At 40.0% G+C, this 26,382-nt stretch overlaps 1 protein-coding gene across 3 annotated transcripts in view; it reads right to left on the reverse strand.

Moving 5' to 3' along the window:
- Positions 1 to 3,985: 3,985 nt before the first annotated feature.
- Positions 3,986 to 26,382, reverse strand: part of LOC148013874 (uncharacterized) — a 52,338-nt gene continuing 29,941 nt past the window's right edge. For 2 of the 3 annotated variants that reach the window (XM_087667211.1, XM_087667210.1), the window contains 3 exons: positions 4,786 to 5,550; positions 4,542 to 4,692; positions 3,986 to 4,425 (listed from right to left, as the gene is read on the reverse strand). In XM_087667211.1, coding sequence (XP_087523337.1) covers positions 4,356 to 4,425; positions 4,542 to 4,692; positions 4,786 to 5,550 — 986 coding nt within the window. In that variant the 3' untranslated portion in view covers positions 3,986 to 4,355. Of the gene's footprint in view, positions 4,426 to 4,541; positions 4,693 to 4,785; positions 5,573 to 26,382 lie in introns of all 3 variants that reach the window. The other variant, XM_087667212.1, reaches the window with a different exon arrangement.

A 26,382-nucleotide genomic window follows, 5' to 3' on the forward strand; every position in this document is an offset into this window, starting at 1 on the left:
CTCCAAATCATTAGTCAAGGATTGGAATGTGGTGACATCATCTTTTGATCACAAACATGTGAGTGATGGATCACTCTAAAGTGTGGTAGTTCTCTCTTTTCATGATTTGATGGATAGGGTTGTGGCTTCTCTAAAGCTAAGCACATCAGTTATCTCTTTTCCACAATATATTGACTTCATTGTGACAAATCTAAAACGTTGAGTATGTTTACTTGGTGGAAGAGATGTACAAATTCAACATGAAGAGGTACCTCTATACATGGATTTATACTACCCATGCAACTCACTTGGTTGAGCCATTTTGTTCTCTCTATCTAATTATTTAACATCATGGACTTATTTTTTGTTGTCAGGATCACAAGGACCTTGCCCCATTCAAACTATTTGCATGCTTTCTTAAACGTTCTACTTACAAAGAAAAGTTTCAAAAAGTCTTGAAACAACAAAAACTCTAGAATTGATCCCATCTCAAATTGGGATAGTAAACCGTGTACTTGTTTATTGTCTTTTAGAGATATGGGAGAACCCAAGCTAAGTTCACAAGAGTTTGTGTTTTATTATTGCTCAAGGATGCTTTATTTGTTACATATTGCTATCTCCTCGTTATCAACTTATTCGTATCCTTCGTATGATTAAGTTTATTGTATACTTCATGTGATTAAGTTGCAAGGAGTGTGTGCCCTCTCTAGAGCATGCTAGTTGAAGCTAGAGATTTCCCATGAAGCTTCCCTTTCTAGACAAGTAAAAAGAAAAATCTTCAAGTTACTCTTGATATAATTAAGATGGAGGATTTTTTTGCATGTTGCTAAGCTTCATCTTTAGCAACTACCTTTTTGAATCCTACTAAGCTTCATCTTTTTGCATACTACTAAGCTTTGAGTTTTTGCAACTTTTTGATATATTAGTTCTCACCATATTGGTGTGAATGCAAGTAGAGTTGGTTAATTCTCAAAATATTGTCTCAAACTAATTGATTAAGATAAGGATATGTTATTTGATGGGACATGCATCAAGAAGCAATTGAAAGTAGTGTGCTCTCCATGAAAAGAAATGAGACATCTCCAACAATTTTTGGTCTCTATACAATGCTAATCTTTGTAAAATGCTGAATGAAAACAAAAAGGTTTGCTATTTATAGTCTGCCAAAAATGTTTCGTCATATTTCATATTTCAAGGTTTTGAGGTTTATTTTCATGTTTCCTTTCGCTAGCTACCTAAAGGTTTTGAGGTTTGAAAAAACACTATCTATGATAATTAAAAGTACTATATACTCATACTATTAGAGGAGAAAAAATAGATCCATACATACTATTAGAGGAAGAAAAAAATACATAAAATTATTTATTCTACCTAGACCATAGAATTAAAAATCTTACCCGTTAAAACAAAAACATCTATTTCATGTGCTCATCTAGAAATTAATATTCACGACTCGTCACAACGTATAGGTTGCAACATACATTAATAAATTATATAGGGTAAAAATGGATGTTCATGAGTACAATCCTTGTGGGAAGGCATTTTTGTTTGAGGAGGTGGAGACCCAAGGTAGAGTAGAGGTGGAGGAATGTGTGCCAAAGGAATAGGAGTACGAAGAGATGAGATGAAGGTGAGGAGGAAGAGGTACAAGAAGAGAGATGAAGAGATGCACATGAAGGAGGTGATGGGGCATGCAATGAGGATGTGCAAAAAAACATGGGTTATAAATAGAAACCACCCACTAGTTTTTAATAGAAGAAGCCATTTCTTTAAAAATATGTTTCATGACCCCACTTTGTTTCAAAGAGAGAGAGGTGATGGGATGTGCAAAGGGCATGGAAAATAAAGTTGTAAGAGAAAATTATTTGCACGTTTTTTCAAAATAAAATAAACCCTTGTAAAAATTTGTGCCACATTTTCCTTTTCATTTTGTGACCCAATTTTGCATGTCTCGAGGTATCATGTTTCACATTCTTCAATCTGTTGTAGATATAATTCTCTAGAATTAACTCTCAATTAATGAAGCTCATTTGAACTACAAAGGACATTGCATAAGGTTTGAAGAGGCCTTACGATGCTAAACACTTATTTGACCAAAGTCTTGGATTCGAGAATAAAAAAAATTCTATATTTGTAAGTGTTTGTATTGTAAGACCTTATTTTGAGAATAAAGTCTAGGATTTGAAGACTTCATTTTTTTGTTGTTGTATAGAATGAGATTTGGGAGCACTTTGTACAAGATTGTCAATGCTTTATTCAACAATGCCTTCAGCCACCTTTTGCAAAATGGATATATACATAGAAGATCCATAACGCAAGTTTGCCTTCCAGCTACTCTTTTATTTGCATGGCTTCTCATCCTTTGCTCAAGAACATGAACTTCCTTGCAATTTTTCACAAGATCAAAGGACTTCCTTGTTCCAATGGAGGTATCTTTACCCCAATGTTCGCTAACTATGCTGCAAATATGATTGTGGATGCTCAAAGTCCATCAAAATTTGCATCAATGTATGATAAACTCCTTCAATCTAGACAAGGTTGAAACTCTCAGACAAGGTCCTGAGGATGTACTACTATCCTTAATAGCTTAGTTAAATAGACTTTCCCTTACCTGGTAAAGTATAGTACACTATAGAGTCTTGGTGGCTTCTACTTTAACATTTACCATGCTTGGGATAATTCAAGGATTGTCTTTGGAGAAATGGTGATAATAAAAAAATACAAACTACTAGATACAAATTACAACTAGTATAGCGAGTGAAGTCCTTCGTATTTAACCTCTTAATAGGAATCACCAAATTCAACAAATGGTGATAATAAAACATAGCATACTATTAGATTGATGCAAGTTACAACTAGAATAGCAATTGAAGTCCTTGGTATTTAACCTCTTAATAGGAGCTGTCAAATTCAACAACAGATGGATCAAGATTTTAGTATCAAACCAAACCTTGCTATTCTTTTAACAACATTGGATTTAGCCTGTCGTCAAATATTTCCCATAGCTATTAACCTAAGAAAGGCTCAAAGAGCTGGATTGACTAATATGCAAAATGGACAAGACTAAGCAGCAACTCTCCTTGGCCTTAAAAGGGTGTTGATGGCTTTATAAACAAAAATTTAACCAAGAATAGCCATTTTTCCTAGAACAGCTCCTCGAAATCTAACCTAGCTTTCCTCACAATTGGAAGGGTTCCCATGATAGAAGCAAGGAGCTTCTTTACTAGCAATCAGTCCTGTAGGTTTAATGAAGTCAAATCTCTCTAAAGAACCAATAACGAGTTTCTATCACTAAGAAATGCAAGAAGACACATCGAAAGCCACTCCATTTGCTAAGATTGATCTCCTGATATGAACTGTGTTCATCTTAGCAAATGTTTCAAACCTAGAGCACTGACTTGAACTCCAAAGCATATGTAGTGGATGCAATGACTGAGAAATGGAAAACTGTGGATTAATTTGCAGCATTTAGTTCCTTGCTAATGTAGTTGACCACACACCCTAAAACAAAATTGATTGAGAACAAGTAGACTACAACGGTTCCCACTAACAAACTCAATCAATAAACTGCACTGAACAGCCTACAACAGTCTACATATATGCAACATACGCACAAAACATCCAAGGCGTGCGCTTCAAGGAATTCATTTTATTTTTAAGCAACAGTCATGCTGGTTCAGTGAAACATATAAAAAGTATGGTTGATAACATTTTCTAGAACTCCATATGAAAAGTGGAGAATCAGAAAAGTATTGAAAATCCATTCACCCATCCCACAGTATCATATGGTGTTAATCAGAGTTCCCATCGCTATTTCAAGAAAATGATAGAAATATTTGCACCTTTTGAATTGAACACAAAAGCCTTGAAATTCACTCATAAGATTGTAGCTGGAACTTTTGGAGACAGGATCATAGAAAATCAAGTCTACTTTGTTCTGAGGATAGAACTGCTGAAATACTGCTAAACACAATACCTGAATGGAACGAACCGACGCAAAAGGATGTATTTTACACTGATAATATTCCACTTTTGTCTTACAAAATTTACATAAATATTTCCTTTTTTCTCGTTTTTTCTTTGTAAACAGCAAGTCTGATTACTTCCTCTGTTGCTTCAATACTATTTGTATGTGTCAGCACAACATATACCAACAGGCTATGGTTCAATACTCTATGAGGACTGCATACTATTTGTATGTGTCAGCACAACATATACCAACAGGCTATGGTTCAATACTTTATGAGGACTGCATATATACAAATAAGAGATACTCATTCAGGGCTCCATGTTCACAGACACGTTTTCACAACTGCTGGAGATAGCATACACTGTACAGCTAGCAAACAGGCTTTCCTCTTGAAATTCTTTGCACATCACTGCCTCTTTCTTTCTGAGCTCCCATCCAGCAACTGGACAAACTTTCTAGATGCTAGTATGAATCCACTAGCATGCATAATCATACTTCTTTTAGAGAGACCAAAATTCTCAAATTTCAATAGACATTGTACAATGCAAGAAATCATCAGTTATGCTGCAATTGATATTTAGAGGGCCCCCACCTCGTAGGCTTGTTAAAAAATCCAGGATAATCAGAGTGCAAATTTCCTGGTTGTCTACTCCACTGCCGGTCTTCAAGGCTTGATTGGACTGGATGGGGTCTTCCACTAAATTGGTGCTGAGCCATGCTCCATCCAGATGAATGCATGTTGCCTGATGCCAAATAACATTATACTGCTTTAGAAACGAAATCAAATCACACAATTACAGTTTTCTCTGTTCACTTCAAACTTATCTGAGCAGTACCAGATATGTGTGGATAGCCTTGATGATGGACGGATGTGTCACCACCCCACAAACCATATGAATTTTGATATAGATCATTCCTATAAGTCCATCTTCTTCCTGCTTGATCTGAAGAAATATTAGACTCCCGCCACATGTGATGACTAGGCTGTGATTGGAAATTCCAATGCCAAGCATTTTGGTCCTGGGGCTTCATGCACAACTCAGAAAGCTGTCCTTCTCTTGGTCCTGGAGGGGTGTGCCAGGGCTGTGCATTTGACAAGCTACTTGACTCAGGTACTCTGAAATCCCATTCCAAATCCTGCTGCTTATGTGCATTATTCTGAGTATTAATATCTACTTTGCAATTTGTTTGCCTCAGGCCATGATGTTCAATATTGTCACAGTGATTATAGAGCCTGTTTCCCCTCCTATCTCCATGAAATCTTCCGAATTTTCGACCCCTTTTTCTCTGCCCCTTGCTCTCTTCCCTTCCAGTATCAATGGATTCCGGCAAATCAAAGGCCTCATATGTATCCCAGTCAATAACTTGATTGTAGATGTCAGGACTGGGAAGTGGAATGGGAAACACCTGACCTCTCAAACCTGCTTCATACCTTTCCTTTGCAATGAAAAAAGCTTCTCGAGCACCAGAATCATCCCAGTTCAAAACATTATCAAACTCCTCATGGAACATCCCATCGTCATTGCTCAGCTGGTCCCAATTGCCCCCTGTCCCTTCCCACTGACCAGGTGTCTCCCAAACAGCAGGACTCTCCCAATTCCCTGCAAGAACACATACAAAAAACTATTAATTGATTTCATTAGTCTGTCTGCTACATGTACATTATTCAGTTAGCAAATAAGGGACAAATCCAGTAATAAAAAGGGAGATTGGATTTGTTATAATAAAATTGCAATGGAAAACCTGTATTGTCATGCACCTACAAACCAGTTAGCCAACAGAACCCAGATACAAACTACAGAGTCAAATAACCAGAAACTAGGATATGATAAAAGATGGTCTAGTCTGCCAAGAGTCTGCCCCAATAGACTCATACCATAAGAAACAAGAGGTGCAAGCACTCTCACAACCAAACTTTAATATTGTCCACGAGGGCAGCTTGATAGTAAATCAATAGATTACTCGTCATGTCAATTCCACCATCATATGAAAATATACGTTCTTATTGCTTGGATATTGATGCCAATTTATAGTCTTCACGGAAACACATTGCTCATATCTGCATCACCCTGATGCTTTGTTGCCAGGAATGCCACCTGCGCACTATGAGCCTTCTCCATATCATATATGGTGTGAGGTTGCATACTTTAGTAGCTCCAAGCAAGAGCACTCTTTGCTTTGGTCCTATTGTGTGGGGAATCCCCCTCTTGCACACTATACCACCCTCCTCGGTTGCTCAAACGCATAAACTCTCTTTTTGTGCTGGTGAGTCACCTCCTTTGAAGGACTTAGGAAATGGACAAGAATCACCTGGCCCCTTAGTCCCACCTATGAAGATATGCTAGGGTTTGCACTAAGAAAACATAGAATGTACAAATCCAACTAAAACACTAACTCTAATAATAATACAAAAACGCAAAAACAAAAACAGAGAAGAGAGAGAACTCGAAATGAATGAATGCTATAAATGATGGAAAGAGTGTACAAGATGCTCAAAGACAAACCAATGGGAGTAGTCAAAGAGTGACATCCATCGGAGATGGATCCTGTTATATCCCTAGACATCCGGATGGGTGCTAGTAGCATTGGTCACAGTGGCTATGAAGTAACTTAGTGCAAATGCACTAAGGACACTTTGGGGTTAGGGCAACCGAGTCCTATTTATAGGACTCCAAGCCCTATTATGCACATTAATTGTGCGATCGCCACTCTTGGACTCTTGGCTCGATGGCTGATGCATCCATACACCAAGATGATGTGGGTTGGTGGTATGGGATGCCAACCCTTGGGATGTGATCATGACCTAGAGTGTTGCTAGCTCCCATACTCGAGGGTGAGCCTGTTTGGCTCTATGGCTAGGAGGTGACTCTAATGTCTAGTCCCTTTTATGATGAGTTTGGCTTGCATCATGTCTCATGTGTAGGTTGGATCCTAGGGGGACATTAGGCTCTCGTCACCCGAAGTTACCCTTCTCAAGAGAGGATGATGATGATGCATCGTGCCAACAACCACCAATCCGGCAGCCCAAACAGACCTTCGAAGGGTCTTGTGTGTGACATTCCTGGAGGCATCCTCAAAAGATATTCAAGTTTAGGCACAAGAGGTATTCACCCATTGATAAAGACTTTGCTTCTTTTAGGAGTTGGCTTATAGTTCCCCCCATTGTCATGGAGTGTGCCTCTATTTTCTTGGGAAAGATCTCTCTAACAGCTTCTTTGTCTCCTGATATACTATCTGTTACTTTTTTCCTCACTTCGTAACCACTATGACCAATGCTACTAGCGCCTTGTTATGTCCTTGGACATAACACTTCCCCCTTATGAATAGGGGTTGTCCTCAACATTATCCTCATGAACGAAGTGAGGAAAATGACTATTCAATGAAATGTTCCCCTAGGATCCAACTTGCACACAAGACACAGCACAAGCCAAACACATCATAAAAGGGACTAGACGTCAAACCCACCTCCCAACCATAGAGCCAGATGGGCTCACCCCCGAGCTTGGGAGCTAGCAAGTGAGGAAAGCTGGTAATGGCTGCTGGCGTAATAGTCTTGCAGCAAAACGTAGCTTGTCCTTCACCAGGTGGCTAGCAGCACAGCAGAAAACAAGTCACCAAGTAGGGTTGCAATCAATGGAGGTTGGACAATTAATGTAGGCAAGCTGAAGGCTGAAAACTGCATGCCAATAGCAAGAGAGAGAGTATAAATTGATGTGACCTGCAAAACAAGGATAGACTAAATGGTGGGCAACTTGTCTATTTATAGATCAGTGGATCCTCGCAAATTAGGGTTTGGCTTATGGGGCACAAACACTCTCTAGGACCGTGCACAATTTACTAAAACTTTGGGTAATTTACATGTTTAGGGGCTGTTTTAAAGAGCTAATTAGTTTAGGGATTGTTTTAAAACCTAGCCATGTAGACGATAATTGTCGCTCAAACACCAAGGGTATTAGACCCACACCCAAAATCACCCCATCCAAAACTAAGAGTATCTACCTACACCAAAGCTAACTCCAATATCAATACCCAGAGTCAGTACACTTACTCCCACTATGCAAAATGCCGACCTTTGACATGCTCGATATGGTCATATGAGCTTTGGTAGTTTGATGACACTTAAGTGTTATCAAATGGTGGATGCCTTACCTCTAGTTGATACTCCACCTCTGCATGCATGTGAGGATGTATACTTGGGAAAATACAGCACATTGCTTTTAAGAAGGATAGTGCAATGCACGCTGTCTGGAAAATGCAGCTCATACACTTTGATGTGTGTGCTCCTATGCAGACTAGAGCCATTAATGGTCACTTGTATATTGTTGCTAGTATAGATGACTATTCTCATTACACATGGGTATATAGCCTCAAGGAAAAGTCAAATGTATTTATACACTTCAAATTTGGTTGTAAAATTGGAAGCAGAAATAGATTTGAAGGTACAAATACTACGCAAGGATAAAGGGGGGAAGTATGTCTCATGCATTTAAGACATTCTTGCTTGAGCATGGCATTACACATCGGGCCACTATGAGGATGACACCTCAACAGAATGTAGAGGCTAAAAGGAAAAATTGCACACTCTTGGAAATGACCAAATGTATGCTAAAAAGCAAAGGGCTACCACACAAGTTTTGGCCTTAAGGCCTTCAATGTGCAAATCATATTCTCAATCATGCTCCAACTAAGGCACTCAAGACAATCACTCCTTATGAGTCATGGCATGACAGAAAGCTAAAGGTGGATTACTTTTCTGTGCTTGGATGTATAGCATATGCTTATGCGCCTAAAGAGCTTCATGGGAAGCTAGATGATAAAACACTTAAAAGTATTTTTATTGGATACACTTCGAAGAGTAAAGATGTTCATTTGTATGATCCTTGCACTCAAAAGATTTTTATTAGCAAAGATGTCATTTTTTGTTGAAAATGCAGCCTATTCTCAGGATTAGATTGGAATGCCAGCTATGTATGAGACTAGTGATGTATTTGAGAGTCTTTTGCCACTTGCATTGGGATCCATGTCTGCTGTAAATGCGAAAACAGATATATTACAACAAGCTGTTGCTGCTCCACCTAGCCCAAATCAGCCCTTGGTTGATCTTATTTTGCCTCTAGCAATGGACCAAGCAATTGAGCAAGAAAGGGCTGTTGTAAATGCAAACTCTTTAAGAGAGTAAGATTGATGCTCCTCTACCTCAACGCACTCGAAAGGCTACTAGACAAGCTGCTCATGATGTACGGGGGACACATTTTGTGGAAATTTTGAAAGTAGATGCTCTTCTTGATGAGCATGCATTCATGAGCTCACTTTTGGATGGGGATGAGCCTACTTCATTTGATGACACACAACAGGATGTACATAGGTTGCACGCCATGGAAGAGTTGGACCCCGTTGCTACTAATGGTACTCGAGATCTTGTTGAGTCGCCATCTAGTAAGAAGACTATTAGCACTAAATGGGTTTTAAAACTCAAACGCAAGATTGATGGTTCCTTTGACAAGTACAAGACACGCTTTGGTTGCCAAAGGATATGAAAGGGAATAGATTTTGATGACTTTTTCTCCCACATCCCACAAGTACCGTTAGATGTGTTACTACTATTGCTGCCCAACATGGATGGAAAGTGCATAACTTGGACATTAAGACAGCATTTCTCAATGGTGAACTGCATAAGGATGTCTATGTATCACAAACTCCAAGGTTAACCTTGAATTGCAAGTTAAACAAGGCTTTGTACGGTTTGAAACAAGCTCCTCGTGCATAGTATTCAAAGATAGATGTTTATTTGAATAGCAAAGGGTTCAAGAGCAATGCAACTCCTTCTACTCTACATTAAGAATGAAGGGGGGGGCTTACTAGTCATCATTCTTTATGTAGATGATCTACTGCTCACCAAATCTAAAGAGAATAGAACTACGGATTTTAAGGCTAAATTGAAGAATACATTTAATATATCAAATATGGACCTCTCACATTACTATTTGGGTATTCACTTCATCTAAAATCACTATGGTATCATCATGTCGCAGTCAATATATGTGGAAAAGCTTCTAAATAGGTTTAGCATGCAAGATTGTAAACCTATGCTTGCTCCAGTGGAGCCAATACTGAAGCTTTCTGTGCATGATGGTAGTGAGATGTCCAATGACGTAATTTTCAGCCAAGCTATTGGACACTTTATTCATCTTTGCAACACACACCCTGACATACAGTTTGCAATATCTCACGTGAGCATATTTATGCACAGCTTACGTACAATTCATTGGTAAGCTGTTAAGTGAATCTTCCATTATTTGCAAGGCACTCAAACACATGCCTTGATATTTCCCAAGGGGGAGACTTGCAGCCACCACAGCCTTAGAATGATTTAGTTTGGGCTAAAGACTCAGATACTCGATAGTCTACTAGTGGATATTGTTTCTTTTTGGGCCGTTCATGCATTTCATAGCTTAGTAAAAAAACAACCTAAAGTGGCTACCTCATCTTGTAATGTTGAGTACAATGCAACCTTCATAACAACAATTGCATGTGTATGGTTGTGCAAATTGCTAATCTACACATTTTATTAAAGGGTCCTACACCCATTCTCTCAGATAGTCACAATACTATTGCAATGGCACAAAATCCTGTGCTTCATGCTCCCATGAAACGCATTGAGTTTCACTACCACTATGTTAGAGAAAGATCTTATGCAGGAGAGATCAACTTGAATTATGTTCCCCCACAGGAAAATATTGCAAACATTTTGACCAAGGCTTTACCACGTAAAAAGTTTAAGGCTTTCCGCGAGTCATTGAATGTATTACCATTTAGTGATTGATGATCCTTGTACTTCATCACATTCGCACTGCAAGGGGGTATTAGAATTTGCCCATTAAGGGTAGTGCCCAATGTAATTTCTGTCATATGTAGACTTTAGTTGTACTTTGTACTTTCATTTTGTCGTTCACTCTTGAGCTAATACACTCTCTTCAGCTCGCACACTCTCTACTCTCTCATTTCTCTCCTCCATAGCCAACCAATTTTTCTCACTAGAATCATAGAGTAGACTCAACCATCTTCTCTCAAAAAAAAAAGGTAGAATTCACCAACATAGACAAGAAGTACAAGATTCATCCATGAGTATTTGGAGATACCATATCTATAAGAAGCTATATGCAAGTCTCTAAAGCAATTAAGGATTGTGTTCAATGTTATTTACTTTATGTCAATGATATAAAAGATAATATGAATGATGAAAATGAAGAGCAACTTGAACTCTTGGAAAAATATAAAGATTGTTTTTCAAAAGATCTTCCTTATCAACTTCCCCTAGAAAGGCCAGAAGACCACCATATTAATATTATTCCATCCAGTTCTCCTCCAAATAAAGCACCATATTGTGTGAGCCGCCCTTAGCAAGAAAAAATCAAAAAGCAAGTCAAAGACCTCAACCATGGACTAATCAAGCCAAGTAGCTCACCATTTTGTTTACTAATTCTTCTTGTTTCGAAGAAGGATAGCACATTCAAAATGATTATAGAGCCCTCAACAAAATCACTATGAATAATTGATTTCCTATTCCCAAAATACACAACATTTTAGATCGTCTAGGAAGCTCAAAGGTTTTCAACTACATTGACCTGAAGAGTGGTTATCACTAGATCAAGGTTATACCACATGATGTACATAAAACCACTTTCTATACATCCTTTGGTCTTCATGAATTCTTGTTGGCTCCTTTTGGATTAACTAATGCATCAACCACTTTCAATCAAATAATGGAGCATATTTTTGGAGATCATCGACAATATGTCAGTAGTTTCTTTAATGATATTATTGTTTTTAGCAAGAATGAAGAGAAGCATCATCAACACCTACTGATTGTTCTACAACAGCTTCGACAAAATCGACTCTTGATAAATGGTAAAAGGAGTAAATTTTTCATGCATAAAATAAAATATCTTGGATATGTCATCTTTTCTTCAGGGATCCAAATAGATTCTAAAAAGATCAAGATAATTCAAAAATAGCCTAATCTTCATGATGTTTTATTGGCTTGTGCTCCTATTACCACCCCTTCATCAAGTATTTTGCACATATGACTTCTCCTCTCCATGACCTTACAAAGAATAAGAGCTCCTTCCAATGGAGAAAAAAAGAGAAAGCACCCTTCACAAAGCTAAAAACAGCCCTCACTTTTGGACCTGTTTTGAGACCTATTTTGATCATTTCACATTCAGTAAAACCATTTGTAATGGAAGCGAATGCTTGCGATGATTATATTGGTGCAGTGTTAAATCCAAAAGGCTATGCCATAGCCTTTGAAAGTCGTCGTCTAAATAATGTGAAAAAAAGTTGTGACATTTGTAAAAAGGTGTTCTTAACTGTGATTCATGCTTTGAAGATATGGATGTATTATCTTTTAGGCAATGAATTTCTTGTAAAAACTAATCGTCAGAGCTTGAAGTATTTCAAGACTCAAAAGCATTTGCACGAGAAACATACAAGATGAAAATTTTCCTTGTCTATGTTTTAGTTTCAAATTATGTATGCTCCAACAAAACATAATGTAGTTATTGATGCACTTTCTAAAGTACCTCGCATTGTAACTATAACAGTGGCTCATCGTGAAGACTTCCAAGTGATGAATAATACTTATCACCAAGATGTTGATTTTGTAGCAATTTGGACATATTTACAACAAGAATATTCTCGTCCAAATTATTCGATCAAAGATGAGTACCTTCTCATGAATAATCATCTTTTTGTCACTCTTTGTTTGACAAAAATTACTTAAAGCAAGTCATGAGCATCTTTATATAGGACATAGAGCAAAGAAAGCCCTTTAAGTGCAAGTAAACATTTCTTTTATTGGCCAACTTTACGAAAAGATACATATAACTTCATCGAGACTTGTTTTGCATGTCAAAAATCCAAGTATGACATAAAGGAAACTCCAGAATTACCGCAATCTCTTCTAGTGGTTGATGCTCTATGAAAATCTATCACAATGAATTTTATCTCAAGTATTCCAAAAACACCTCAAGGTCATGATATGATTTGGGTCATAGTTGATAGATTCAACAAGCAATCACATTTTATTCCATGTCATTGGACGTATGAATCTTCAGTGTTCTCTCTTATCCTCCAACCATCTCTCAAGTTATCTCAGCAAAATTGCGCCATTTGAATTAGACATGGAGATTTTAGTTAATCTATGCTATAAGCATAAATTAGGGTTTGACAACTGCATGTGTGCTAGGAATTAACCACCTAGGACTTAAATTCCAACAACTGAAATTGAATAATTTCAAGAAAATTCAAGAGACCTATTAGCCAATATAAAATTAGAGGCTAAATTTGTCTCCGAAGGAGCAAGATGAAGACTCGCCTTTTGTATATCAATTGTTACCAAGACGGATTGACTCAATAATTCCAAATTAATTTTATGCTCATGTACTTTAAAAGGCGATTAATATTGTTAAGTGTTTCAAAATATAATTAAATGTTCATCTTTCTATTAAAGGGTGGCCAATGGCTAGAGTGCCCTATAATTATATTTGGATCATCATTAAAAGAATGCCCAAAAAAATTAGAAGTTTAGTCATGCACTCAGATTGACTAGACAGCTCAGATGACTAGGACTTTCACAGTTGGATAGACACATTGACTAGAAGCCCATATAATGAGTGGTTTCAGAAAGTGAAACCAAATGCTCATGATCAAAGAAACAAATCATAAATTGGTGAACCTATATAATGAAGCTCTCCAGAATCTAAATTTAGCAACTCTTAAAATTTATGAGGCTACTATTTTTTAAAGTTACTCAAATGGAAAATCTATTTATGTCAAAAGCTCTAGAATTTCACAAGGAAGAATTTAGTCTGCAACAACTATCCCAAATTATTATCCATTTGAGATATTTTCACAGTAAAAGGTTTGGAAGCTTCTTTCTCTAGCAAAGTGACATGTTATATCTAAAATAGCATATGTGTCATTTTGAAGAGACAAGTGTCCCTATACTTGTCATTTTTAGCAAACACTTATCATTTGTAGTCTCTAATTTTCACTTTTAAGCACCCAAGCCTCACATCTATAAATTGAAGGTCTCTCTCTTCATTTGAAATAAGCTCTGATATTGAAATTTCAATCATATGCCTTGTACTCTCCTATCTATCTCCCATCGAAGAAGCACTTTCTACTTAGCTTGATCTAATATTCTTCCGTGCGCTTACAAATTCAAGAGACCCATGGTTGTCAAGTATAAAAGGTACGATACGGTACAGTACGATAAAATACGGTACTAAATGGTACCTTACGATTTTATAAGGCACAATACGATATTAGTACCAAAAAAAAAAAAAAAAAAATCAACTTAATTTTCTTTTAAACTATAAATGAAAAGGCATATGTTTAAAGTTGAAATAGACTATAGCAATGCTATTACAAAATAAGATCAATGATCATACATGATACAAGTGTCATAGGAGTTAGGAATCAAACGAGTCACAACTCACAATGGACTCAAGAGTTAGAGTTCAAAACGTGCCTAAAATCACATACAGATTCGTATGATTCTGTACGAGTATGTACGGTACGGATCTATCCATACAACATACGCAGGCCAACCAATCAATATCAAATTTGGGGTTGAATTTGTTTTTAAAGGAGCAAGGTGAAGGTTAATCCCCAAGCAAACCAAGGGGCAAATTGGTTTGGAGCCTTGCTCATCAGTTTTAACACCAAGATGCACTTGGATTAGCAGAGGAGATTAGAGAATCTCAATCGCACTCCTTCCATTTGCAATATAAGATAAAGGAATACCGCAAGGGACACTAGTTTTTGGGCCAACAAGATATCCATTATTCAAGACTGTATGGTAAAGTTTGTATTTTCATTTTTGCGAATTTATTTATTGCTGTAATTAAGTATTAAATCGTATTAGTATTACTCTCTCCGAAGTGGAAGGTTGGTTGCAAGGTTTCATGGCCAGATACCATCAATTCCCTCGAATTGGTGGCCCGAGACACTTGATTAAAGGTCAAAATCTTTGCTCTAGTGTTGAAATTATATTTAGCTAAGCATTACAATGAGAATGTCTTCAAATAGTGAGATGGAATCAAGCAAGGATGATGCTTCTCAATCTGACAATTCACGAAGTGTTGGAAAAAATGCAATGCCTAATCTTGGACAAGGTATGCAACATGGTAGCAAGCTGAGAATGAGGGAATTGGACAAGAAGTGGGTCCTTCTAGGTCTCTTGAAGATCATGACTAGCAAGAGAAAGAGGAATTTCATGACCAGTTCAAAGATAAGCTAAGGATATCTGCCAAAATGTTTGTGAAATTGGCAAACGATTCTTAGTTCGTGCGCTTTTTGAACCCCTTAAAGGAGATTAGCAAAGGCAAGAAGAGAAAATCATTTTCATGAGCTTCATAACAACCAAGATGCACTGAAGGAAGAGCCAATACAACAACATGATGTTCCAAACGTGGATAGTGAGTATAGCAAATACTACTAGTGGGGCAATTGATGCATATGCAAGGCTAGCTTTATAGTGCCAATCCAATGGGTTTTAGACAGCAAGACATGCATGCAATGATGGGGTAGTCAGGGTACTTTGGCAGTGGCACTAGTTTGCATGCTGTGGTGGGTCAAGGACCACATATGGGAATGTATCACACAACTCCTTATGGTATGCAGCAACCAATGCGTAGTGTGCAAGGCCCAATGTGTTAGTGATCAGATCCTGTCGGCAGCCAGTCGGACTGCCACGTGGCAGTCCGACCTGTACCTAGACAGTCGGTTGCATTTAATGCAGCCGACTTGCATTTACTGGGCGATTTTATGCTGGCTATTTATAGCCGTTGTTCTGCAGTCTCTCCTATCATCTTTGATCGCAGGTTTTAGGCTGGAGGCTCGTGCAGATTACATCTCTGTTTGCAAATTTCAAGTTGGGGATCGTGCAGACTGCAACGGACTTCGAGGTGAACAGCAGGTTGCATCGTCGAGGTGGAGACACGCAATTCCGTACACTGCACCTATGTACATATCTGTATATCTTTGTATACAGCACACTTTATACAGCAGATCTTCATCTTCCGCTGTCTCTTTCTCTCTCTTCTCTCTGCGTTCTCTCTCTCTCAGTCTTGGTCCCACGCTTCCGCATCGCTGCACTCTGACATGGTATCAGAGCAGTGTAGAAGGGCTAGCTGAGTGAAGAACCAACCTGAAGAGGAGTTTCCATCGCGACACAAGGCTGCGTTTCCAGTGTTTGAGGGCGAGCGGGTAGGCTGCGCCTCGGAACAAGGCTGGTGGATTTGCTGCTGTTTGAAGAGGAGGAAGGCTGAGTTTTCAGCTTTCAAGTGCAAGTTTTGCTTTTTCATCGCCTCCAGCGGGTGAAAAAGGTATGGGACGCAGAAGAAAAAGCCCTAGCAGGCTGCGTTTTCGCAGTCAAAGGGGGCTGCTTTTGCGTTTGTGAAGGCATTACAGGTGAAGATGTCTACAGAGATTGACTTGGAGTTCCAGCGATCATGGACCGGAAGGTGCCTGTCTTACCGGCTCTTCCCGCAGATCAAAAGTTCGATGGCGACAATTACCGCATCTGGCGCGTGATGATGTTGGCCATCCTTGAGTCTTACGATTTGGCGGAGCTTGTACAGGAGGAGATCGACCGGCCCTCGATGAGAGATGAGTTCAAACTCTCTTCCGATACTCGTGCGGAGTTGGCCAAGGCACAGTCTCACTGGGACAAACTGAATGCCCGGATTCGTTCTCTTCTTTTTCTGTCTTGTACTACAGCCATGATAGCCCACATCGAGCACTTGACGGTGGCTCGGGAGATATGGCTGGAGCTTGATCAAATGTATAACCGGATGACCCTTATAAAGCGGGTTTCTTTGGAGGTGCAGATACGGACCTTGTCCGTCAACAAGTCTTCTTCGTTGCGGGAGCACATCAACAAGCTTGGACAGCTTCAGATGCAGGTTCAGAATGCGGGGAAGCCGATTTCCTCCGAAGACATGGCGATCACACTCTTGTCCCAGTTGCCGCCACGATTCGATGCTTTCTACTCCGCCCTTATTGCTTCGGGGCGAGAGTCTACTCTTCGGTGGGAAGAGCTGGTTCCTATGGTCTTGGACCAAGAGGAAGAACTGAAGGGACAGCATGCTTCCAAGTCGGAAGCCTTGACAGGTCAAGCCTCTCAAAAGAAGAGGAAGGACCAAAAGAAGAACAACAACAACAACAAGTCAAAGAAGGACAAGGACAAAGAATCCACATGCCATATTTGTGGAAAGATCGGCCATTGGAAGAAGGATTGCCCTGACAAAGACAAGAAGGACACGAAGGATTCTGGAGCGGTGGCTACACCCTCATCAGCTGCGTTTCTTCATCTAGCTGTCATTGAGGACTCTACACCGAATGCTTCTGATGCTGCGATGACAGCTCCCCAGGCTCAAGAGTGGATCGTTGACAGTGGTGCCTCCCGGCACATGACTCCTTCACCAGTTGGTATTGCCCAATTGCGACCTTCGCGTGGGCAGATTCTCATTGGAGATAGCTCTTCAGTGTCTATTGCAGGACGGGGTGAGATGCAGCTTATTCCAGATGGACGTGGTGGTACCCATACCTCAAAGGTCTTGCATGTGCCAGGTTTAGGGTATCATCTACTTTCGGTTCATAAGATTTGTTCACTTGGACTTTTGGTGGAGTTTGACAGTGATTCAGTGCGAGTCCTTGATCGTGGGTCAAGGAAGGTTCTCTCATCAAGATATGAGGAGAACGGCATCTACAAATTGACGTCTTCTATCGCCCTCCCTACTCTTCTTCTTATCTCTCAGACACAGTCAGAGCTATGGCATGCTCGGTTTGGTCACCTCAACTATGATTATCTTCGGAGGGCGTCACGTGTACAGCTTATTCGAGGGTTGCCGAACATAGTGGTGAGCCAGCAACCATGCATCTCCTGCATTCGTGGGAAGCAGCATAGGGATGCAATTCCCAACAAAGCTTCGCGGCGGTCTTCTTCACCGATGGAGCTTGTATCTACAGATCTTTGTGGCCCTATGAGGAACGAGTCCTTGAGAGGAAGCTCGTACTCATGTTGATCATAGATGACTACAGCAGGATGACTTGGGCCTATTTCTTGGCGTTGAAGTCGGAGGCTTTCTCCCACTTCAAGGATTGGCTTCTCTTTGAGGAGAACCGATCGGGCCGGCGATTGAAGACCTTGCGATCCGACAAGGGTAGTGAATTTGTTTCCAATGAGTTTGCTCGTTTCTGTGCAGATAAAGGTATTCACCAGGAGTTTGCTAATACCAACACTCCTCAAGAAAATGACATTCTTGAACGGAAGAACCGAAGTGTGATCGAGATGGCGCGCACCATGATGGAGCACCGACAAACACCTCAGTTTCTGTGGGCCGAAGCTGTGGCTACTGCAGTCCACATCCTTAACCGTTCTCCCACTTCGGCCGTTGATGGGATGACACCTTTTGAGGCTTACTTTGGGACTAAGCCCAATGTTTCTTATTTTAGGGTTTTTGGGTGTGATGCCTATGTTCACATTCCCAAGGCTCATTGTGATAAATTTGAAGTAGCTTCCCGAAGACAAGTGTTTGTTGGCTACAACTCTCAGTCCCAAGGCTATCGTCTGTATGATCCCGTCAAGCGGGATGTATACACCAGTCGAGATGTGCGGTTCGTGGAGGTTCCGGCCATAGCAGCGGGTGAGGAGCATCCCGTTCTTGGAGATCCAGGGGAGAGTTGGGCTCCCGAGACAGTTCCTTTGGAGCCCGCGCCTTTTGATTCCGATTATGTTTCCGATACACAGTCTACTGTTCCACCGGTCACCCCTGAGGAGTTACCACCGGTGGATATTCCAGAGTCTTCAGCTGATGGAGAGAGACGAGGAGAGGTCCGGCCTCCTCCTCGTTGGGTCCGTGACACACTCCGTGATTCAGGAATCGAGGGGGTCGCTGAGGAGTGGGGACCGCAGGTGAGAGAAGCTTCTGGATGAGACCATCGCTGTGGAGTATTGCAAGACGGAGGACAATCTTACAGATTTTTTTACGAAGGCGCTTCCCCAGGCTCTACTTCGGAGACATGCCAGATCCCTCAGGCTTCTGCCCCGCCCAAGCTCTGAGAGGGGGTGTTAGCGATCAAATCCTGTCGGCAGCCAGTTCGACCTGTACCTGGACAGTCGACTGCATTTAATGCAGCTGACCTGCATTTACTGGGCGATTTTATGCTGGCTATTTATAGCCGTTGTTCTGCAGTCTCTCCTATCATCTCTGATTGCAAGTTTCAGGCTGGAGGCTCGTGCAAATTACATCTCTGTTTGCAGATTTCAGGTTGGAGATCGTGCACACTGCAGCGGACTTTGAGATGAACAACAGGTTGCATCGTCGAGGTGGAGACACGCAATCCCGTACACTGCGCCCGTGTACATATCTACATATCTTTGTATACAGCACACTTTATACAGCAGATCTTCATCTTCCACTGTCTCTTTCTCTCTCTTCTCTCTGTGTTCTCTCTCTCTCAGTCTTGGTCCCACGCTTCCGCATCGCTGCACTCTGACACAATGTATCCTGATATGGCTAATAATATGCATATCCCAAGTATAGCAATGTTGGCATGATGCTAGGCAAAAAGTGGCAAGTTTGGCAATGCATATATGCAACCCGCTATGTGTGGGACTCATGGTATTAATGCTCGTCATGCAAATGCTCCATCAAGTGCTGGTGGTCATAAGGAAAAGTGCACTTAGTCATGCTTGCATGAGGAAAAATGCAGCTATTAATGCATGCAATGTAAGGAAAAATACATCTTGATCTAGCTGATAGTATGTGAATTCCCATGCACAATCACATTGCAATGGTCCAAAGTATGCAAACAAGAATGTTTCTGTAAACGCCCCGAACAACATAGTATGCTTAACAATTATGATATTTGCTTGTTTTCGAGATTTAATATAAAAGAGAATGAACACTTAAAGCTGAAAATGAAAATTACTCACAAAATTACAGCCATGAAAATGTAAAAGTAATGGAGACAAGATTGAGAGTTGAAGATGGGCAACCCCCCCCCGAAGGAATGTATTTCTGCTCAACCCAACTCCCTTAGGGAAGAGCTCAGTTACAATCAACCTGAGAGTGAGAAGAAGTAATTCTCACTCTCACAAGATCATGCAAAGATGTACAAACACACATGCATTATCTATTATGCAATGATAAGAACTGATTTCTTTACAGTATGAGAGAAGAAAAAGGGGAATTCAGCCTTTCTCCATCGTTGATCAGCAGTACATGGATAGGGCTTGCTTCTTGTAGCTAAAATGGAAGAAAGAGCTCGAGAAGGAGGTGCTGTAATGAATTTACAGGCTTGCTGTCTTGTAAAACAGCAGTGATAGAAGAGGGAATATGGAGGAATTTGATAATGGAGAAGTGGGGGATGATGATGGGGATGGATGGGGCCAGTTTCTGGCTATCTGTGGGTGCTGTACATGAGTTTACAGCAAAGAAAAATGATGTTCAATGAAGAAAAACGAGCTCTTATTTATAGGAGAGGGGAGAGCTAGTACAAAAGGGGAAAGTGGAGTAGCACAAGACAAGTGTCCAGCCACATGTCATGAGATGTGACAAGTGGTGGGACACTTGGAAACTTGTGTGACAAGTGTCTTGACACTTGTCTCTTCTTTATGGCCTTCCTTTTTGGGTTGAATACTGTCAAGAATAGAAACAACCAAATTTAGTAAGCACAGTCAGAGTACAGAACTTACTATTTTTAGAATGACATCCCTATTTTTTAGGACTAGCATTTTTAGGCTAATTCGAGGCTCCTAAAATTTAGGGACCTCCTAAAATTTAGGGATCTCCTAGAATTTAGGGACCCCCCCCAATATGGGTATCATATGAAAGCTTTTTCCGTGTACATCGCAAAAATGGTATCCGAATCTTCATGTGACTTTCCTATGCAAAGAAATCTGCATGTCAAGCTTTCAGCCCACACATGCACATTATACAAGCATTTCATGATCAGGCCATCTTGTTGATTGTAACTGTCTGTTCTGGTGGATCTAGCCCACACTTCAAGGCATCAATCATTTCTGTGTGCGAGTCTAACCTTGATATGCGTGAGTTCTAGTCACAGGCGCCCAATCGGGTCATATAGGTGGAAGTGTGAACTATCTTTTCTCTAACCCACCGTGTGGGTCCACCATAACCTGTGACCACTCATCAGTGGCCAGCTCCAATGCACTTTTCTTTATATCTAATTAGTGCAAAGGAAATAAATTTAATAAATCATTATATAGATAAATTAATGAAAAAGGATACAAATTCTGTTTCTATAGAGTTGTTACAGCCCTCTGGCTTTTATTCAGCTGTCCTCAGCTGAAAATCTTCTTGATATTGTTGTAGAATATTTGGGTAATGCTTCATGAATTTTTCATCTACCCACTGTGCATCTGTGGTGGGTAGATTCTTGAATTTTAGTAAGAATTTTCGTGTCACAAGGCCACTTCTCGTGGTTCGATCCTTGAGAAACAAAATCTTTTCAGGTTCCAAGAGTTGCTCTGTTTCTTCAACTTCTGGGGGATCTTCAGTAATGGGTTCCTTTGGTTCTGGTCCTATGTAAGGTTTTAGCAAACTTACATGAAAAGCATTGTGTATTTTCCAATGAGCAGGAAGCTCAAGTCGATAAGAAACTTCATTTATTTTCTCAATCACTTTGAAGGGTCCAAAGTATCTACTGGAGAGCTTTGGAAAAGATGAATTTTGACCAGAACCTTGTTTGAGCCTACTTTTATCAAACTTTAGCAAGACATATTGACCTTTTTCAAAAGCCAAAGGTCTTCTTCCTTTATCTGCTTGCTTCTTTTGTCGCTCTTGCGCAACTTTGATAGTGGCTCGAACTTGATCCATTGTTATTTTTAAATCTGAAGCAAACTCATCAGCAGCAAAAATCTTATCTTTAGTGCGAATAATTGGAGGAGGAATCACTTTACCCTGTACTATTTCATTTGGAGCTTTCCCTGTGGATGAGTGCACTGTATTGTTGTAAGCAAACTCCAATAATGGAAGATATTTCTCCCATTGTGACTTATGTTCACTAACATAAGCTTTCAACATATCCAAAAGAGTGAGATTCATCACCTCTGTTTGGCCATCAGTTTGAGGATGAAAAGCTGAGGAGAACTTTAAAGTGGTTCCCAAATTCTCAAATAAAGTACGCCAAAAGTTACTTGTGAATTAGGAGTCTCTATCTGAAATGATCTCAGAAGGCATACCATGTAATCTGAAGATATGTTGAATGAAAAGTCTTGCAGCTTGTGCGGATTTCAATGTTTTATGACATGGAATAAAATGTGATTGTTTGCTTAATCTATCAATTATGACCCAAATCATATCATGACCTTGAGATGTTCTTGGAATACCTGAGATGAAATTCATTGTGATAGATTCCCATGGATCTTTGGGCACTGGAAGAGGTTGTAACAATCCTGGAATCTTCTGCCTATCATATTTGGATTTTTGGCATACCAGACAAGCCTCAATGAAGTTATGTGTATCTTTTCGTAATGTTGGCCAATAAAAGTAGCGCTCAATTGCACTTAGAGTGGCTGCCCTTCCTCTATGCCCTGCATAAGGGGCTTCATGACTTTCTTTAAGCACCTTTTGTCGAACAGGAAGAGTGACACAAAGGCGATTGTTCATGAGAAGGTAACCATCTTTGATGGAATAATCTGGATGAGAACCTCCTTGCTGTAAATTTGACCAAATTGCTGCAAAATCAGTATCTTCATCATAAGTATTCTTCATCGTTTGAAAATCTTCATGATGAGCCACTGTAATAGTTGCAATGCGAGGCACTCTAGAAAGTGCATCAGCAACTACATTTTGTTTCCCTGGAGTGTACATAATTTGAAAATGAAACATAGACAAGAAATTTTCCCATCTTGCATGTTTCTCCTGCAAATGCTTTTGAGTCTTGAAATACTTCAAGCTTTGATGATCGGATTTAATAAGGAATTCATTGCCTAAAAGATAATGTTTCCATATCTTTAAAGCATGAACCACTGCTAAGAGCCCCTTTTCATAAATGTCATACCTTTTCTCCACATCATTTAGACGGCGGCTTTCAAAGGCTACGGCATGGCCTTCTTGATTTAGCATTGCACCAATACAATCACCGCAAGCATCTGCTTCCACCACAAATGGTTTTACCAGATCTGGAATGATAAGAACAGGTCCAGAAGTAAGAGCTGTTTTCAGCCTTGTGAAGGCTGCCTTCTCTTTTTCCTTCCATTGGAAAGAGATCTTCTTCTTTGTAAGGTCATGAAGTGGAGAAGCCATATGTGCAAAATGCTTGATGAAGCGGCGGTAATAAGAACATAAGCCAAGAAACAATCGCACCTCATGTACATCACGAAGATGAGGCCATTCTTGGATTATCCTGATCTTTTCAGGATCCATCTGAATCCCTTCAGAAGAGATGACATGCCCAAGGTAATTTATTTTATGCATGAAAAATTCACTCTTTTTACCATTTACCAAGAGTTGATTTTGTTGTAGTAATTGTAGAATAATTTCCAAGTGTTGATGATGATCCTCTTCATTCTTGCTAAAGACAAGAATATCATCAAAGAAAGTACCGACATATTGTCGATGCTCTCTAAAGATGCCCTCCATCATTCGATTAAAGGTGACTGGTGCATTGGTTAATCCGAAAGGAACCACCAAGAATTCATAAAGACCGTATGAAGTGCGGAAAGCAATTTTGTGTACATCTTGTGGTATTACCCTAATTTGATGATAACCACTCTTTAAATCAATGCGACTGAAAACCTTTGAGCCTCCTAGACGATCCAAAATGTCGCCAATTCTGGGAATAGGAAACCGATTCTTCACAATGATTTTGTTGAGGGCTCGATAATCAATGCACATCCTGAATGTGCCATCTTTCTTTTGAACAAGAAGAACCGGTGAACAAAATGGTGAGCTACTTGGCCTAATTAGCCCACGGTTGAGTAGGTCTTCGACTTGCTTTCTGATTTCTTCTTGTTGAGAACGGCTCACACAGTATGGTGCTATATTAGGAGGAGAACTACCCAGAATAATATCAATATGATGGTCTTCTGGCCTTTCTGGGGGAAGCTGATAAGGAAGATCTTCCAAAAAACAATCTTTATACTTTTCCAAGAGCTGAAGTTGCTCTTGGTTTTCAGCATTCATATTATCTTTTACATCAGTGACATAAAGCAGACAACATTGAACACAATCCTTAATTGCTCTAGAGACTTGCATATGGCTTACCATAGGTATGGTGTCTCCAGAAACTCCAGCTTGGATCTCGTACTTCTTGCCTTTGTTGGTGAGTTCTACCTTCTTTTTCTGAGAGAAGATGGTTGAATCTATTCTATGATTCCAGGGCATGCCAAGAATCACATCGCAACCATCAAGGTCTCCGATACAGAAGGTATCTTCGTCACTGTAGCCTTGAATTTGAAACTTGAGCTTGCCAATGTAGGGTATCACAGTCTTCATTGTGTCACCTTCATCAACATTTAAAGCTTGGCGAACTTCTACCGGAGTGTCCATCTCTTCATTCTTTAATCCAAGCTCTTTAGCTAATTGCAAGGAAATAATATTTTCATTCGCCCCAAGATCTATCAAGAATAGTGCTTGCTTACCTTGCAACTGTCCCCAAGCTTTTAATAATTTGCGCGTCTCTGGAGTGTGAGTTGTGTTTGCAACTACATCACTGATAGCATTGATTTTCACTAGCGACTTAGGCTTGTTGTCAGAAACCTTGCTTTCTCCCTTGTTTGGACATTGCTTCGCTATGTGGCCTGTTTGTCCACATTTAAAGCACTTCCCTTCTTTCATGAAGCGTTGCTTTTCTTCTTCGGAAAATTGCTTTGCTTGTGGGTATAGATTGGAGCGAAATTGAGGAGCATTAGGAGGTGCATAGGGCTTCATCTTCTTTTGATTTGATGGCTGCTTTTGCCACTCTTTTTGTCCTTCATTTGGGGCTGAATACTCCCCATCATCAGCTACTCTCTTCTTATCATTCTTTTGGAATGATTTGTTGCCATTGTGCTCCATTTCCCATGTCTCAGCATGGTCAATGAGTTCCCTGAGACTAGAACAATGATAATGATTAAGAGCAGTACGAAGTTTAAAATGCAAACCTCCTTGAAACTTCCTAAGCTTTTCCGAACTGCTGATCTTCTTGAAATGTTGGACCTTCAAAAGTAGCTCCCAAAATCTCTTGGTATAGTCACCAAGTGACTCATTTTTCCTTTGCCAAAGCCGATCCCATTCCATTTTTACATCTCTTTTGAAATGAACAGGAAGAAATTGGCTTTGTATCAGGCGAACAAAGGACCGCCATGATTTTGGGGCAGCATGATCATATTCCAACCCCGTCCACCAAGTATGGGCTAAGTCGGTTAAATGTAAAGCTGCAAACTTAATCTTTTCTTTTTCTTTATACTTGTCATGACCATACAAAATTTGAAATTGACGAATAAACTTCAGAAGAAGATCAGGATTTCGGGAACCATCATACATACTGAACTTGATCTTCTTTTCAAGTTGAGATAGTGACTTAGTCTTCTTCTTCTTCTTATGCCTTCGTCCATGCTCGGATCTTGAGGTTGAAGATGATGAAGTGCTTGATGGGGATGAAGATGGAGACGAGGGTGACGAATGTCGATGCCTTTGACGATGATGAGGTCTTCCACGAGAAGGGTGTGACTCTTCATTACTAGAAGAGGATCCATCAGAATAGGCGCCAGATGACTTTGAAGAAGAGGATGAGCTTCGACGCGATCTCTTTCTTTGTATTGAAGTAGAATGGGACTGCCTCTTAGAAGTAGTTGGACTTCTTGATCGGCTCCTTTCATTGGTATGGCTTTGTCTCCTTGAAGTAGATGGGCTTCTTTCCTTGAATTCTTTGGGATTCTCAACTTTTTCTAGTTTGAGAAGTTGCTCACGAATTTGCTGATTCTCCTCTCTAAGACTTTGAATGGCTTGAAGGATAGCACTCGATTGATCCATTGAGACTAAAGAAAAAAAATATGCTCAAGCACTCAATGCAAGGGCTAAAACAAACAAACTTATAGTTCTAAGCACTACCAGTGTTGGGGGTGAGGACCGAGCCAAAGCTCTGATACCACTGTAAACGCCCCGAACAACGTAGTATGCTTAACAATTATGATATTTGCTTGTTTTCGAGATTTAATATAAAAGAGAATGAACACTTAAAGCTGAAAATGAAAATTACTCACAAAATTACAGCCATGAAAATGTAAAAGTAATGGAGACAAGATTGAGGGTTGAAGATGGGCAACCCCCCCCCCGAAGGAATGTATTTCTGCTCAACCCAAGTCCCTTAGCGAAGAGCTCAGTTACAATCAACCTGAGAGTGAGAAGAAGTAA

Source organism: Lygodium microphyllum, chromosome 25, assembly GCF_053477565.2.
Source record: "Lygodium microphyllum isolate KBCC chromosome 25, Lygodium_microphyllum_v1.1.10, whole genome shotgun sequence".
Classification (NCBI taxonomy): Eukaryota; Viridiplantae; Streptophyta; class Polypodiopsida; order Schizaeales; family Lygodiaceae; genus Lygodium; species Lygodium microphyllum.